This window comes from Telmatherina bonti (genome assembly GCF_933228915.1).
Source record: "Telmatherina bonti genome assembly, chromosome: 5".
In the NCBI taxonomy this organism is placed as follows: Eukaryota; Metazoa; Chordata; class Actinopteri; order Atheriniformes; family Telmatherinidae; genus Telmatherina; species Telmatherina bonti.
In genome coordinates, this window is record NC_136623.1 from 20,725,323 (window position 1) to 20,742,076 (window position 16,754).

A 16,754-nucleotide genomic window follows, 5' to 3' on the forward strand; every position below is an offset into this window, starting at 1 on the left:
ATCACCCACCCAGACAGGGAGGAGGGGAGTGCAGACAGCGTGCTCATCCCCCTAACAGACAGAGGTGGAAGGAAAGTGGGCATGAGAGACAGACGTGAGGGGAAAAGTGGAACACAATGAAGGAGTGCCATTGTCCATCCTTGTAGCACTGCCATTTCACTATCTGCTGAAAAAGACAAAAAGACACGGAGGAAGGGACGAGAGAGGACGCAGCCAAACAGAGGAGACGATTGCTGGAGAGGAGCTGCCGGCAGTGACTTTGTGAATTAATCGAGCGGAAGAGCGGATCAGAGGAGAAGCACGTTTGTCAGGGAGTGGACGAACGGAAAGCCAGGAAGAGGAAAGAGAGGACGGATGATCGGACAGTCTGGGGCTGATTAAACATTAATGTGGCTCTCGTGAATATGGAACCTCGCTTTAAATGATCGGACATAGATTATGAACTGCATGCTCTTTAAACCAAAAAAGGAACTACTTATGCTTTTCTAACCGTTAAAAGAAAGGAAGATGCACTGAAGCAAATTTATTTGACTCACTTCATACTAAACAGTTTTGATTACTTTTTTCTTTGTGCAAATATACATTCCCTTTGTGACTTCTGATTTTCTATTTTCTATGAGCTTAGGGGCTACTCTGCAGGATGTTATACAATCATCTTTGTTAGCTGCTGCACGGAACATTCAGGATGTTTTTATGCAAGTTTTTTTTTTACATTAGTTGAATTTTCAATATGAGTAAAGTGTAGTTGTTATTGTTTCATACTGTTAAACAGGAAAATAATTTAGAAGATTTATCAGTTTTCTATGCCTCAGAGTGGGTGCATGCAGCCAATGCAAGATGTCAACATTGATTGGGTTTTATGGCTGGCGCTATGCTGGTCAAACTTTGATCATTTCCTGAACCGTATTGATCTTTCTTGGAGTCTGTCGTTTTTCCTGGCGATGGATGGAAAAAAAAAAGAGAAAAGCTTTAATGCGGAGCCTTTGATGCAGTAGCTAATTACTTGCCATGTGATTTGACCGAGTAGTTATCTCTTTGAAGATTTTTTGCTTTTGTCGGGACTTTTTGGCTGATATTCTCCGCAGGCATCTCTTTTAATGTCTGTTGCCATAGCAACGGGCAGCAGCTGCAGACAGAACAAGATGTAAACTACTTTCCTCTTGTGTTTTGCTTTTTTTAAGAAAACCGGTGCTGATCCATTAGATAACTGTATATAATTTATATAACCAAATCAGATTAGTTGTTGCATTTAGTGTTTTGATACACAGGATTTGGTTTCTTTACCTTTACCTTCTTTGTCTACGTGGTGCTCACTGATTCAGGTTGTTTCAGGTCACCTCTCTTCCCCCCTACCTAATTTCTGTGATTGCCTTGATTGAGTCTGGTCAGTTTGCTTTAACAGTGGCAGCAACCATTTTAATCAGTCAAGCTGATGGATAATCAGGCATGACTGGATAAATTAAATTATTGTTCTGGTTTTACTTGTGTATATATATCGCTGGGTGCAGCTGCTTGGCCCCGGGGCCTCGAAATCATCACAGTAGCTGCGTTGTGTTAGTGTCTGTCCACTCCTTTTACAGTTTGTCTGTTGGTGACTCAGGATTTCTCTTCATGTAGAGGGTCATCTCCTCTGCAGTCACCTGACCTACACTGTGTTCAGTGCACTGAAACATCCCAGGGTTTCCTATCTTTTGTTAACTTGTCAATTTGTATTGGATCTGTTGCCTTTTTGAAGTGCTAATCCACTTTTTGGACTCAGTTTTAGTTTTGTTTGGCGAGTGACAACCTGATTTATTTATATTCTGCATGCCTTTTGATTGTTCAGATACTGGGTGTCTATTGTGACTTCTTCAGCCATACTTCTTTCCAGCATTCTGGAGTTTATCCCAGCCTGTCTGGTAGAGCATGAATATAACTGGATCCTCCATGGTGCTTTTCGCCCAAGACCAGATGGATGGCTAGCTAGAATTGCTAGACACCTCTGTGGTGCTAGACTAGTGTAGGCGACTGTTCTTTTGCCATGCATCCAGCGCCCACTACAATCTTGACACTGATTTGCTTGGCATTACTGAAACATTGGTGCAGAATTTACAACCTTGTGTAAGTTGTCTCGGCAAGGTGTGCATTCTCCTTTGCCTGAGTAAAGGTCAACAGATTGTAAATATGAGTAGTGCCTCAGCAGCTTTAAGGTGTGGACCTGCCAGCTTGCTGCAGGGCTGTAGGTGTAGCCTTGCCTCCTACTGAGGTCAAACTGACTGTTTAATTTGAGGAAGTGGGGGGGGGTCGGTTGTTAGGGACTGTTAATGTAAATGGACTGTTTGCCTTATGGGTTGGACTATGCAGAATAGGTGATGTTACATGCTGTCTGTTGAGCTAACCTCCAGTTTGATTTAGCCTGGCCTTAGATAAGGAGGGAAACTGTCCCAGAATATATTACTTTGTTCATATCATATGCGGCTGTGTCAACACTCTTCTCTCAGGTAAATGGCCGTAATCTGGGCTTGTTAATTTGGCCGGTCCAGTAATGAGAACAGTCGTGCATCGAGATGACAGAATGCAGTTTTAACTGAGCTTCTTTCCAGCGGTGGTGAATAAGTTCATGTTCACTGAGGAGCTTCCGTTCAGGGAACCATGGGTTGGAAGTTCAAACCTGACCAATCAGGTCTCATTACCATCACAACAGGACCACCGGTAGTCATCATCAGCCAATGACCTACATTTTGCAGTATTACATCACCGTCGTGCTACTGCAGTGTGTGTCACTATATGAGACACAGACAGCATCTCAGATTCAACCTACTGCTATCTAATGGTGCTCCAGGAAAAAATAAATAAAAAAAATTTAAAAAAAGAAACATCTAAATCCTGACCGAGGTGGCCAGTTTTAGGGAACACACTTGAACCAAGACAGGCTTTCTTGTTTTAGCCATATCAGGAACCTCAGTCAGGAACGGGCTCAACTGTGTTAGCCCAGTCTTAATTACCAACTTTTTTTTTTTTTTCATAGGTTTTTCTATTGGTGTCTAAAGAGACTATGTCTAGCCTCTAGCCATCCATAATCCTTAAGTTAGACAGGGAGAAAGACGGGGATCACAGTTAATATATTAAAGTGAGGGACTGTTAAACAGGACAGCCTGGAGAACGGGCGAGCAGTCGAGGGAGGGGGAGAGGGGGAGCGAGAGATCATCTGGAAGAGGAGAGAGGAAGTGGTGGCGCGGGAGAGGGCGGAGGCATTGGAGAGACAGAGGTTGGCAGAGTATATTGTGTGGAGGAAGAGGGAAGACTTTCAGGATAAGAAAGGAGACGGGGAGAAGGGAGGAAAGAGCCGAGAAAAAGGGAAAGAGGCTTCGCCAGAAGTAATCTGGAAGAGGAGAGAGGAAGAAGAAGAAGGAGACGCAGGGAGGGATAGAGCCAGAGCCATTCAGAAAGGGCATGACAATATCTGGAGGAAAAGGGAAAGAGAGTAAAAAAAAAAAAAAAAAAAATGTGGGAGGAGGAGGGAGTTACAGATTTAAGAATCTGATGTACCTGAAAAGTAGCTATTAAGGAATCTGTGCTTCAGCCAAAAGTTTGAAACTAGCCATACATCAGTAAGCCTCCTCTCTTTCTCTCGCTCCTTCAGCAGGTCTGGGCTTCATTGACCTCTGCAGGTGCTCGGTGTGTTATCGATCAGTTAAAGTTGTGTGTGTAATCGACTGCCGTGTTAGTGTGTGCAGCCCCTCTTGCTATCCCCATGTTGGCTGCTAATAGGATTTTTATGAGCCTATGTCAGGTGGGCTAGAACTGTCAAGGGGAGCTGCTTCACACATGCACACGCCAGCACACACATAACACAGATAATCAAAGAAGCATTGTAGGCTAGGAAATCTTACACTGCCTCACACATGTGGACACGTCTCGTCCAAGTGCTTATAAGTCACACAACTGGGTGTTCAGAGACAATTGCTAATGTTGGTTCTTCATGGTGCTGGGAACAGCTGAATAACTGGCCTTCACTCAGAGGGGATTAAACTGGGACAAGATAAAGATTTGAGTTATGGCAGAACAACATGAACACTTGGTGGGGAGCTAAGAACCTGTCTTTATCCTGAAGTGTCTCAAGAACTTGATAAACAAAACGAAAACTTAGGGAAGAACTGAGGACAACATGAGCATTGCTGGTGCACTAAAACCTTTTTACATCTGCATTCTGCCGTCATCTGGAACACCCAACTCTTCCTCTGCACCTTTTCTCATTGTGCTTTCACTCTGGATGGAGCTCTTTCTAAAGCACTTTGGTTTCGGCTGCTTTGCGATGAGCGGAGGACAGACTACCGGGCAGATGGACGGAGCTCTTATTCTAAACAAGACAAGCAGATGGCTGTGTGTCCTTTTTAGAGGGAAACTTTGAATTGTGAAACAAACACTCTGATTAAATCTCTGCGGCCTGCGTGGACCTGCACTGGCAGAAAAAAAAACGTGCTCTGCAGATTCATCATGGAGCTTGTACCGAAACCCAAGTACACCCACATTCGGAGTGATTCACTGAGCTCAACTGATGAAACGAACTCCAATCCATCCTCGTTCCCTCCTTCCAGCCCTGCCACCCCTCTGACCCCCTCACCTGGTATACCTTCTTCCCTCTCCTCCTCGTCTCTCACTCCCATCTTGCCCCCCACCTCTCCCCGCCCGGCTGAAAACAGCCCCACCACGCTGTGCTCCTTCTTCCCCAGGATGAAATCCCTTCGTCTGGAGGTTTCCACGACTCTTCTTCCAGGACTCAAGGCCTCAAGCCGGTCACAGCAGGCTCCGGCGCCTGTTGAGTCCTCTGCGGATGAGAGAAGCAACTCCAGCTCTCCCCCGCCTCTTCACCAATCTGCACCCCTCCTAACTGCTCCCTCTCCCCCTCCCCGACCTCCTCCGCAGGACATGAACCGGCTTGGAGGGGCGTCCAGGAGGGCACGGGTGGAAGGAGGGCAGCTGGGTGGAGATGAATGGACACGCCATGGCTCCTTTGTCAACAAGCCCACCCGCGGCTGGCTACACTCCGACAGTGTGGTCAGCACCACTGGTGTTTGCTACACTGTACGGGTAAGCGAGCGACACACTCTGACTGTACATCTCTGTGTCCAGTTTGCAGTATGTAGGACACTGCTTCTTATTCCACTGCTTTGTTCCATCGGCCCAGTGGGACCGCAATGTAGGAAATGTTGGTTGCTAATGTGTTGCCTTCCTGTTTCCTGGGCAGTACATGGGTTGTGTGGAGGTGCTGCAGTCAATGAGAGCGCTGGACTTCAACACCAGAACTCAGGTCACCAGGTGAGATCACACACTGCGTCTGCTGCCTTGTCAGTGCTAGTGTTTTTTTTATCATAGTGAACGAGTGGGTGGTATGATTAAAAGCCATGTTTGGCATGCACACTCACACCTTCCACTCACCCCGTGTGTGTCTTTGATTTCTTGTTTTCTGTCCTACTTCTGCTCTATTTTTCTTGCTTGTTTGCTTTGTCTCACCATGTGACTGTGCCCGCTCATCTGTGTGTATATCCACTCCTGCTGTTCTCTGAGGCCCTAAATTAGAATCTTCTGGAATCCTGGTGGTTTCCTTTTGGTTTCCGTAGTGATGTTTGTCTCTGCGGCAACGACGAGCACAGTCAGCAAGGACGATAAATTATCACGCCCGTTGCCAGATTTGCTTTTAATCCTCGTAGATTTGAATCCTGGAAGGTGTGAGGGTTAATGACATCATTGCCGAGCATGCGTTGTGTTTTAATGTTTCAGGGAAGCTATCTCTGTGGTGTGCGAGGCAGTACCAGGAGCCAAAGGAGCCCGCAGGAGAAAGGTACATACAACACACACACACACACACACACACACACACACACCCTGACAGAACATTATTTATTTATAAGGCTTAAGTGGCAGCAGTGGGAGGGGCTTTCTGAGTGAGAGCTCGATTTAGCTTGATTGTCCAGCCTGTGGTCAGTTAGCTGTTCAGTCACATGCTCTTCCTCACAGACATGAGCGTGTGTGGTGATCCATTGTAGAACATTGCATTAACTTCCATTCATTTGTACACATCCTAATCCAAGCCTTAAATCTAACCTTAATCTAACCTCCATTCACACTTTAACCCTAACAAAGAGTATTGACTCTTGACAAACAAGTGCCCACATACGCACATTTGTGTGGCTATGTTTGTCAAAACCATCTTTACCCACGTATCCTAGCCAGCAGAACTACATCTTTTACCACACCTAAACCCTGTAACCAAGTTTTAACCATTGAAGAAATATCTGTACTCTGAGCCAGAACTTGTTTCCCACAAAGATGTTAGTACAAGTACACACATGCAAACGGAGAGCTTGATTTAGGCTGATAGTACACTGCTGTGGTTAGTGGGCTACTCGCAGGTAATTACTAGTCACTCTCTGGTCTCTCTTCTTCCTCCCTCCTGCCTCCAGGGAGGCTTCTGTGGAGCCAGTGTCAGCCTAAAGAAGCACAACAGATTAACAAACTGAGCCGCCTGTCTGCAGTTTAAAGACTTGTGTGTGTCTGATCATAGTATTCTTGTAAAAATAAAAACATCCACCCAAACAGTGCATAAAAACAGGTGGCTAAATCCAGCTTCCTGCTGCCATAGAAGGATTTGACCAAGGAATGTCTGGCAGCGTCGCACACCAGACAAAATACATTTGTAGAACGTAAACTAGAATAGTTTAAACTAGTCTAGTCTCTGCGATTTGGCCGGACTGAGGTTATTGTGGTTGAGCATGTGCATCCTGTCCTGATGGTGCTTTTCCTCACAGCAGACTGGAAGCACTGGAGCAAATATGGATGAAAGCCATAAGAACAGGCGGCGGATTTGGATAAATGGGCTAACACAATCGTGCTGGCATGATCTGTGTGATGCTCTTGGCCAAGCCTGCATTATGTGAACTGCTCTATCTGTACCCCACTGGTCACAGTTGGCCTTGGAGACCGGATCATTTTCACAATTGCAGCTGTTCCTCCACTCCCACACACGCCCACACACGCGCACACACACACACACACACACACACACACACACACACACACACACACACACATTTCCACACATACACCAACAGACTCATGTTCAGACAGGGCAATGAGTGGACTATTATACCTTGGTGGAGTTGAACAAAAAAGAAAGGAAAAGGAATTTAAAAAAAAAACAAAAAACTGCTGCTTTCTGTCTTTTTATCATGTTTTCATTGTGACTCATGGTTTGCATCCAATCTCTTTTGCAGCCTACCTCTCGCTGTCTGACACCCATCCTGGGAAAGAGCAACTTGCAGTTTGCAGGCATGACAATCAGCCTCACCATCTCAACCAGCAGCCTCAATCTACTGGCTTCTGACTGCAAACAGGTTCGACTGAAATCAGCTTTCTAGAAATACATCTGTGTTCTCAAAGTCTTTCTGGATAGATTCATCTCTAACAGCCAAGACTCTGAGATGTGCCTGACCGCCGCAGCTCTCTGTTTTAGCTGGAGGTTTGGTTGCTATCCAGAGTACACGTAGCATGTGCAGTTGACTGAGGCAGAGAAAACCTGAAGATCTCTACCAGATGAGGGTTTCCACGGGGGTTCAGGGTTCTTATTGCTTGAAGGTCTTTCACACAAATCGCATCAACGACTAAGCTGCGCTCTGAAATCAGTCAGTCCCAATGGTTGTCCATCACACATTATTTATCATCAAGCAAAGCTGGAAACGTCTCTGGATGAACTTGGTTGGATTGTAGACACCTGCACAGCCAATACAAATGAACCAGAGAGACAGGCACTGTATGAAGGAAAGTATTACTATGTTAAATGTTTTGTTTTGTTTTTTTTTTTTTGTTTTTTTTTTAAATATTACATGACACATTTATACTGAGAGCTGAGGTGAAAAGCCCTACCTTGGAAACTCATTTCATTCCAGTTAGGTATGTCAAGTTGTTTGTTGCAGGTCGTCAATATGTGGTCTAATGCATTATGTGTAATTACAGTGTGTCCCTCTAAGTGTTGTCTACTGTTTTACTGCCTGTTAATGAGAGAAGCAGGCTTAGTTCAAGCAGCTCAAATATTGCCAGGGATCTGAAGTATGCATTTTATAACTTTCCTGAATGTTTTTTTTTTAAATTTGTTTCTTAAAGCAGTGGATAAACTTAGTGCTTCTCTAATGTTTGCCTCATTTACGCTGGATGTTGCACAAATACCTCTTAACATTTGTCTTCATTATTGCGTTACCACAGGGCAGGATGTAATCCTCCTCTTAGATCTCTAATGAGTTAATAGCCACTGAGCGATGTCTATCTTTGGGGAGATGGTATGCAGTAGAGTAGTGCATTCACATTAACACGTAGCACCAAGAAGCATGTTTTTCAGCACATGTAACCATTCTGAAATAAAGACTCACACACTGTCACACACATTGCACACGGAGCATTAGCAAGTGTTATTGATCCATCATGGGTGGCTGTTTCAGACTGTTAAAGGTGCTTCATCCCCGCTATGTTTTAATCCCTGCAGCAGTTGATGGTGCTTCATGAAGGAAAAAGCACTTTTCTCAGTAATGATTGCACATTTGTCTCTCCATCTATGCACTTCCATTTCACTTCCACATTCTACATCTCACCCATGTGCTCTCTTTGTCCTTCTCTTTCTCTATTCCATTCTGCCTCTTTCTCTCCACAGATAATCGCCAATCATCACATGCAGTCCATCTCCTTCGCCTCTGGAGGAGACCCAGTGAGTCACCCAGCCCGATGTCTCAGCTCAAATCTTTTACATCTCTCACTTTTCTTCTGCTTCTGTGTCTTTCCTTCCTTCCCTCCTTTTTTATGTCATTGTCTATTCCTATGAATACCACTGACTTCATTGCTGTTTCACTGTCTCACAGTCTCTGATCACATTACTTCCCGTTGTCTCTTTTTCAGCTTAGCGTATGCTTTTATCATCTGCTACAGTGAAAAGGCTTCAGCTTTTGCTTTTACTCTTTCCCCGTCTTATTCTGAATCTGAATCTTTAAGTCTTGATCCTACCCTTTAACTTTTTCCTCTGATTGATTATTCCCTTCTCTTCTGCCCTAACTGTCTTCCCTGTCTCACTCCACTAGGATACAGTGGAGTACGTAGCATATGTGGCCAAAGATCCAGTCAACCAGAGAGGTGAGCATGAACAGAGGTGTAAAAGTAAAGAAAAAATATATATATATCATATATCAGAGCTTTGCTTACTTTCTGTAGAATTTTGACCATAATTCTCTGATACATTAGCCACTACTTTCCTGTCTTAACTCTCACTGTTTGTTGAAGATGGGCTTGGAATTGGAATTAATCTCTTTAAGCACATGAAAAATATCTTTTTTTTTTTTTTCTTCCATTCCCCTTGGAGTTAGACTTCCCACCCACCAGCTGAGACGACACAGACCCAGTGTACACAGCACAGAAAGAAATGTCACATTTACCACCAAATAAACATAAGAATTAGCTTGTAAATAAATGCGCTTAGAAGCTGTACATGCACGCGTGTGGGGGTTTTTTTCCCCTTCATCCAATCCTCTAGAAGAATTTTGCTCGGTTTCATGCCAAGCTAAGCTGTTTGACTTAACATTAAGGTTCTAACACCCTCTCAAATAATATCATCATGTAATCCTTTAATCTATGAGAAAACTAGTGGGTAAAGTGAATGTCATGGACTCTTACTGTCCATTTGTACTTCAGAACGGCACTTGACGGCACATTGTTTCCTGCTCTGCCTCCACTTTGGGGTTTTTGTGTTGTTGAGCTCTGGATTGTATTCAGTGACATGTCGCTGCAGCCTCCTCATCTGTTCTTTTTTACCTCCACAACCGCAGCTTGTCACATCCTGGAGTGCTCGGAGGGTTTGGCCCAGGAAGTCATCAGCACCATTGGTCAGGCATTTGAACTGCGTTTTAAACAGTACCTGAAGAACCCCCCAAAACTGGTCACACCACATGACAGGTACATGTTAAAAAAAAAAAAAAAAAAAAAGTCAAAAGCATTTTATCACCTACAACATGTTTTTTGTATCAGCTTTAGTCACACTTTTGTTTCTCGCAGAATGGCTCCATTTGATGGCTCTGCATGGGAGGAAGAGGATGACGAAGCTGCTCCTCCTGAGGTCCCTTACTATAATAATTTCCCTGGCAAACAGCCTCCCCCTGGTGGACTGATTGACATGAGGACCCGCCCAGGAGCAACACTGGTGAGAAGAATGCAGCAGGGGAGGAAGAGACTGTTTGTAGGCATGGTTCAGTATGTTCAAACACTGGCAGTAGCAGAGATGGCACACTTGTAAAAAATCTGCAAACCGTGTTTCAAAAATCATTTTGAGGCTGATTCACCTCAAAGTATGTTTAGACAGCTTGAGACCTGAGTATCATCATCCTCTTCTCATACAACACTGACCTGCTATCACCATAATGTTCTAAAACTCATGTACACTCATGTACACGGTGAAAATGTGTCTATAGCAGGCAAAGCTTCCTTTGCCAACTTTAAAGCTAGCACTTTGCATTTACGCTGGACATCTTTAAAAAAATAAAAGCCATATGGCTTATTTTGATGTAATTTCTTATGCAAAGTACAGTTTTGGTTTTTGATGCAAATAATCTAGCTTTAACACCTGATATTTGTTGGCAGTAGGGCTTTTATATCTGTTGCTCTTTTATCCAGATCGTAACCAGCTCCGCAGCAGGTTAGCTGTTCAGTGTATGTTGCCACAGTGATTTACCCCACTAAGAAGTCAAGCAATGTTACATTACAGAAAAGCCCAGGTTAACCCCCAAAGTTACCGCTCTAAGACAAAACTCAGATTCATATTACAGGCTTTGCATCTGGTCCCAAGTTTGTCTCCAAATGTCGCTGTGCATTGTTTACAAATAATAAATGAGTTGTGTGAAAGAGCTGCTGTAGCCAAGCTAATACTGTTTAATATATTTAAATGTTTTCTGGCCTGTTACAAATGCTTTTGTAATCATTTTAACAGGCCAGGATGCAGTTTATCTGAAGATGTACTCATGATGCAGGAGCTGATCATTTGTTTGTATACGTCTGTGTTTGCAGCCCTATGGACAGTCAAACCAGAATGACATTCACAAGCAGCCTCTGCCTCCTCTACCAGGTGAGCTGAGCTTCTGACTTTGGCATTTTTCATTCTGTGTAAGCCTGAAAAGGAAAGATGAGTATCAGTCAGGAGATTAAAAGACAGTTTTTCGTTGCATGTTTAGGAAGTTTTATTGCTCAGATATCTGGTTTGTTTTAGGAGTTCCGGTTAAATGACAAAACTGCAAAACTGCAAAAAAAAAAAAAAAAAAAAGCCATTTTTCAGTCCTATTTAAATCTACAAACCATCCATACTTCTTACTTTGGCTAGTAAAGATATCACTTCTTTTGGGCAGTTTATAGGAAATGAAAATTTGTCCACAGGTTACTGATTTCCTTTCCTTTTTCAGTTGGTGCCAAAGACGGGGCTCGAGAGCTGTTTGACGACCCTTCATATGTCAACGTGGATAAATCCCGTCTTCCAGCTGCAGCAAATGGAAATGTTCACAGAGATGCTTTTGACATGAGTACGTATTTGTCTCTGGCATTTAGTTAGGTAATGTGTTATGTATTAACTCGATGAATAGATTTCTAATAGATTTTTGTCGACAATACAGTCACACCGTGGATGAGTAGCTGCATGGGAAACTAAACAAGAAAGCTAATTAGAGAATTTGTTTTTTGTAAATGAGATGTTTGGGTTGCAATCAAAGTGACAGAAATCATCAGCAGTGATTATAATCAAGAGTTAATCATTAGTTTTGGAGGTGAGGAATGTGTTTTGCACTTTATATTCTATGCAGCTGATGAAAACTGAAAAGAAGAGCCTTCAACAAAGGGAGACCTTGGAGGAAGATGAAGGAATACGTGTCTTTGTTCATTACAGGAGCGTTTGGTTGGCTGCACAACAGTTTCCCCATTAAGACTGCCCACTGTTCATATGCAGCATCTGTCCCTATGTTTGTGGACCGTTTAGATGTGTAAATTTGCCACTTTAAGTTGCTCTAAACAAAAATGCAGATAGCTCAAACAGACAGAAATAATCTCTTTTTTTTTCTCCCAAAGGATTTCAGCAAAATTGTTAAATATACCTACAAACTTTTGTAAATTTATGTTTCTAGAGCCTTTTGACGATGCCCTGGGGGTTTCTGGACACGGCAACCCAATCCCAGTGACAGCGGCGCCCTCTCTGGTGCAGCAGTTGCAGAATGAAATCTGGTTCCACGGTAGCTTAAATCGCAGGGAAGCAGAGAGGCTGTTGAGCCGAGACGGCAACTTCTTGGTGCGAGAGTCTGGTACCACAGCGGGACAGTACGTCCTTACAGGGCAGCAGGGAGGCCAGGCCAAACACCTGCTACTAGTCGACCCAGAAGGAGTGGTGAGTCTACTTGGGAGCAGATTGAAAAGGGTTGCAGAAATGTCAAGGGGGAGGGAGAAGTTTTCATGAGGATGTAGTAACACCTTTCTTCCTTTTCCATTTAGGTGCGCACAAAAGACCATCGGTTTGGAAGCGTCAGTCACTTGATCAGTTACCACATGGACAACAGACTTCCCATCGTGTCAGCTGGAAGTGAAGTGTATCTGCAACAGCCAGTGGAGCGCAGGGCTTGAGGGGACACACCAATGAAATTCTCCACCAAAAAAAAGACACACTCCCACAACAAATCAACAGAAGACGTACACCTACACACCTTTGTATGCTATAAAGCAGTGGCGTTTAGCCCAGTCCTTGACGGTCGCAGTCGCAGGTTTTAGATGTATGTCTGCTTCAACACACTTGAGTCAAATTTAATGGTTCTCCTCAACAGTTTGCTGTCAATTGCTGCTCAAGTATGTTGACTCATCTGTGTGATTCAGGTGGGCTGTTGCTGCAGGAAACCTCGAGAACCCGCAGGACAGCGACCACACAGGACCAACTTTGAACACCCCTGCAATAGACACATAGTGACACTACACACAAAACTTGTATGCAGCATTTTGTATGAACATACACATTGCAGAAAGACAAAAAAAGATTTTTAAAAAAATTAAAAATCACCTCTTTCTCTGCAAAATCACTCACCTGCTGCTGTTGCAACATATTCCTGCCAAACTGTGACCTGCAATCCACCCTCCAGCGCAGAGAAGCGCTGCTGCAATTTCTCAGCCTACTGTGAAGCAGGGCGGAGCCCTTTCATCAATATCACAATAGGGCAGAAAACAAATGCAATTTTTTCTTTTTCCTTTTTTTTTTTTTAAAGGAAAAAAAAAACATTGACAAGTCATGAAAAACAGAACACTTACTAAAGCGTGGAAGTGTTTATTAAAACTGATGAACTGAGGAGGAATATGAATGGATTTAAAGTGTAAAGTGTTTCTTCATTTGGGAGGGAATTCCCTCGCCTGACAAGGACCGGATGAAATGAGTCGTTCGTTTCAGAGACTTCACCAAGCTCAGAACCTCCCTTCAATTGGCACTGGAGAACTTCAGCAGCAGACATGGCTGAGACTATTTTGACTTGTGTGTACAGAAGTTTGCTTCCTATCTTATCAGGAGGGCCACCCCACCCCCAAGCATTCCCTTTTAAGGACCTTTGAACTTTGACATTTGGAGGAAAGCCTGTATGCAAAACAATAGACTGCTATGCTAAAGACCATCATATGTACTCAGTTTTTAGTGGATTTCACCGTTTTCTTTCCTTTCATCATTCACTGGACGTTTGGAGTGCAGGAGGAGCAAAACAGCTGTATCTCCCTAATCCGCTTGCACACACAGATGTAAACACACTTTTTCTCTCACACACACACACACACACACACACACACACTGCACCACCTGTCATGCCAAAGATCATAAACTTGGTTGCTAACTGCAGAGAAGAAAGCCATGACAACTATTCACAGTTATGTGTCAGATTCATATTAAAATGGGACTGTTATAGAGTGGAAAAATCTAGGTAATTGTGCCTGAATCCAGCATCAAAAAGGATCTTTTTGAAGTACACTGATGTCACTTACAAACACAAAAACTAAAACATTTTGAGACCATGTCCTTTTTGACAGGTGGCTTTTGTTTAACATATAAGTTTGTGTTTGCATTGACAATCTATGGGTTTATCCTAAAAGTTAAGAGTAAAGATGAGTGGTCGCTGAAAATCCACAAAATTTCCCTCTGCAAAAATGATGCAAGTGGGTCCTATAAACAGACAATGAGGAAAATAACTGCAAAAAAGTGTGTCTAAATGACTATAAATCTCATTTCTGGAGCATTTATTAGGATGAATGGTTCAGCCAAATGTGGATGCTCGGTGTGCTGTTTTCACAAAGTTCAAAGGATCCTTATGGAGAAGTTGAGCGTTTTCTCCTCCCTCAGTTCATGATGTTTTTATATCTTTTTAATTGTGCCTTGTTTCTTCAATGTAGTCATGTCACTTCAATGCAGTCACCTTATGTACTTAACCTTTTCAAATGTAATCAAAAACAGGAGAATCTCAGTTAAACTTGGACGCTGCAAAAATGACACTCCAACGAACACACACACACACACACACACACACACACACACACACACACACACACACAGCAGCTTGAGTGAAGGCAATCATCTCTGATGCACGTTCTTGCATTCAGCTTTTTGTCACAGATACTTGATGTCACCATTGGGGAGGGGGTTATTTCCTCATCACCTGGTAATAACATTCATTTTTAGATAAGGTTATTGTTTCTGTGGGCGATTATGACAGAGTCAGACAACACGGCATTAAGGTAGCTCATTTGAAGCCAATTTAAAAATGTCAAAGAGACTAAAGCCAAAATCTTGAACTATGAGAAGGGAGCTTTTTAGCCTAAACCGTAACTGTCAACTAGTCTGAAGCAGGCTCACATTACCGAGCGTGCATGCACATACAGACACACACGCACATACCAGAGCAACAGCTGGGTCGGTCAGACACACTTTGCCTGATGTTTTTAGGGTCGGAAATAGGAAAACCAGACTGATGTTCTGCCATTACTGTGTGTGCCTGTGTTGATGGAACACACTCATTGACCCTCTGTATTAGTGAACTGGGTCTGTGTTATCATTGTTCGTCACAGTTGCCTTTGTTGCATGAAAATCCTTTCAAAAGACTTTGTGGTTTGTTGTTGGTGGTAGTGTTAATAATGCTGTTTTTTTTTTTTGTAATTCTGTTGGGTTTGTTTGTCCTTTTTGAAAGCCAAAGGTTACTTTAGCTTGCACAGATATACATTTTTACTTTGTTTTTTCTTTTAATACTTTGTTTTGTTTTAGGGAAACATGTCTGTTTACACCTGTATCTAAAATATAGATTGCATATATAAATACATATATCATTCATGTCTCTGCGAGTTTGGGTTTTGATATAAGTCAAATCTGATGAACTGTAAGACCACACAGACACACACACACATTGTTAGAAAATAAGATTACCTGTCATATGCCATCCTGAACAAAGAGTGGGATGTAGTCAGAATTGTACTGGAGGTACTGGAACATTCCTGTTTGTGAAAACATAAAGCTGTCATTGTAGGAAGCCTATTCAGGTATTGTCAGAGCAAAGGCATTTTTTGTTATGGGGTGCAACACAGGGACGTTGCACTGCAAAGGTAAACAAGTCTTTTAATCACTCTGTGGATGTTTGAACTCGGGAAGAGTTGAGAAAATGCTGGGTGTGAATGGATGCAGCTGGTATAAGATTATAAGTAGAGGGGGAAACCGTCTGTGACACACAGCAAAGCCTAACTGATGCACAGACACAGTTGGATCCTGTCTGTCAGGCACCATCTTCTGTCAAGTTGCTACATCTGAAGCCATGCATCCCCAGCGTCCTCTTCCTCAGGCAATGCCCTCCTCCTCTTTAGGGCAGCATTTACGGGACATGGCTATGGGTTTGGGACGAGGCAAAAACTTACTGGGAGGAAACTTTGCCTATGGTTTCATCCAGTCGTTTAAGGAGTGCCTTTATTTTCTCCTCTGCTGCTGGTGCATCAAGGAGATTCTGGACTGACAGGCTGAAAGAGAGTAGATCAAGTGGCAAGAAATTGATTTTTCCTATTTTTCTGTTAGTTCTCAAAGTGGCGTTTCTGCCAGTGTTAACTTAATAAAAAATGAAGTGTTTTATCAGCACAGTTGGCAAAGCATTGGTAAGTATGAACAACTGCTTTACAACATGCTTTATAGCTGAGCACATAGCAAACTGAAATGATCATTTAGATCAGCAGTTTAGAGCGTCGTTCTATTTTTTTTTTTAAGGCATTATTTTATTTCTTGTCTAAATTATATGTTTTACTTTCTCATTTTAGTTTTCACAGGATTTCACCTTGACGATTATGGAATCACACCTGCACATTTCAAGATGCTACTGAAGTCCATGGCTGGGCAGGGTTCGGTTTTTCAGATTTTCACTGAAGCGCTGAGATTTTTAAGAATGATTACACCCTGGTATTAACTGTACAGCACAAACTGGCGTGGCAATGAATAAATGAGCTAATGATTATACAAAATATTACTTTTATGTCTCAGTTTTTGGGGTTTTTTTTAGTTATGATGTCATGTTCAGTCACCTTGTAGATCACTCATTTCAGCATCAGTAGCAAGACGTATTTATTTGGTAAAGTTTTCAAAGCCTTGCGTTTATAGTCCCGTTTATAACTGAAATGTAAAGATGTGATGGAAAAGGAATTATCATCAGCATCAAGCTAACTTT

General features: G+C 42.9%; 2 protein-coding genes across 4 annotated transcripts in view; both read left to right on the forward strand.

The window, feature by feature from the left end:
- Positions 1–15,381, forward strand: part of shc1 (SHC (Src homology 2 domain containing) transforming protein 1) — a 23,202-nt gene extending 7,821 nt beyond the window's left edge. Inside the window, exons 2-13 of one of the 3 annotated variants that reach the window (XM_079240488.1) lie at positions 4,906–5,070; positions 5,228–5,298; positions 5,761–5,821; positions 7,254–7,373; positions 8,681–8,734; positions 9,102–9,153; positions 9,843–9,969; positions 10,069–10,213; positions 11,074–11,131; positions 11,463–11,579; positions 12,174–12,430; positions 12,535–15,381. In XM_079240488.1, coding sequence (XP_079096614.1) covers positions 4,909–5,070; positions 5,228–5,298; positions 5,761–5,821; positions 7,254–7,373; positions 8,681–8,734; positions 9,102–9,153; positions 9,843–9,969; positions 10,069–10,213; positions 11,074–11,131; positions 11,463–11,579; positions 12,174–12,430; positions 12,535–12,663 — 1,353 coding nt within the window. In that variant the 5' untranslated portion in view covers positions 4,906–4,908 and the 3' untranslated portion in view covers positions 12,664–15,381. Of the gene's footprint in view, positions 1–6; positions 5,071–5,227; positions 5,299–5,760; positions 5,822–7,253; positions 7,374–8,680; positions 8,735–9,101; positions 9,154–9,842; positions 9,970–10,068; positions 10,214–11,073; positions 11,132–11,462; positions 11,580–12,173; positions 12,431–12,534 lie in introns of those variants that run through there. The other 2 variants (XM_079240486.1, XM_079240487.1) reach the window with 2 other exon arrangements.
- Positions 15,382–15,513: 132 nt separating this feature from the next.
- lenep (lens epithelial protein) lies at positions 15,514–16,271 on the forward strand. The gene has a single exon (XM_079240489.1). It carries the CDS (start codon positions 15,861–15,863, stop codon positions 16,053–16,055), a length of 195 nt encoding a protein of 64 aa, XP_079096615.1. The 5' UTR covers positions 15,514–15,860; the 3' UTR covers positions 16,056–16,271.
- The last annotated feature ends 483 nt before the right edge of the window (positions 16,272–16,754 follow it).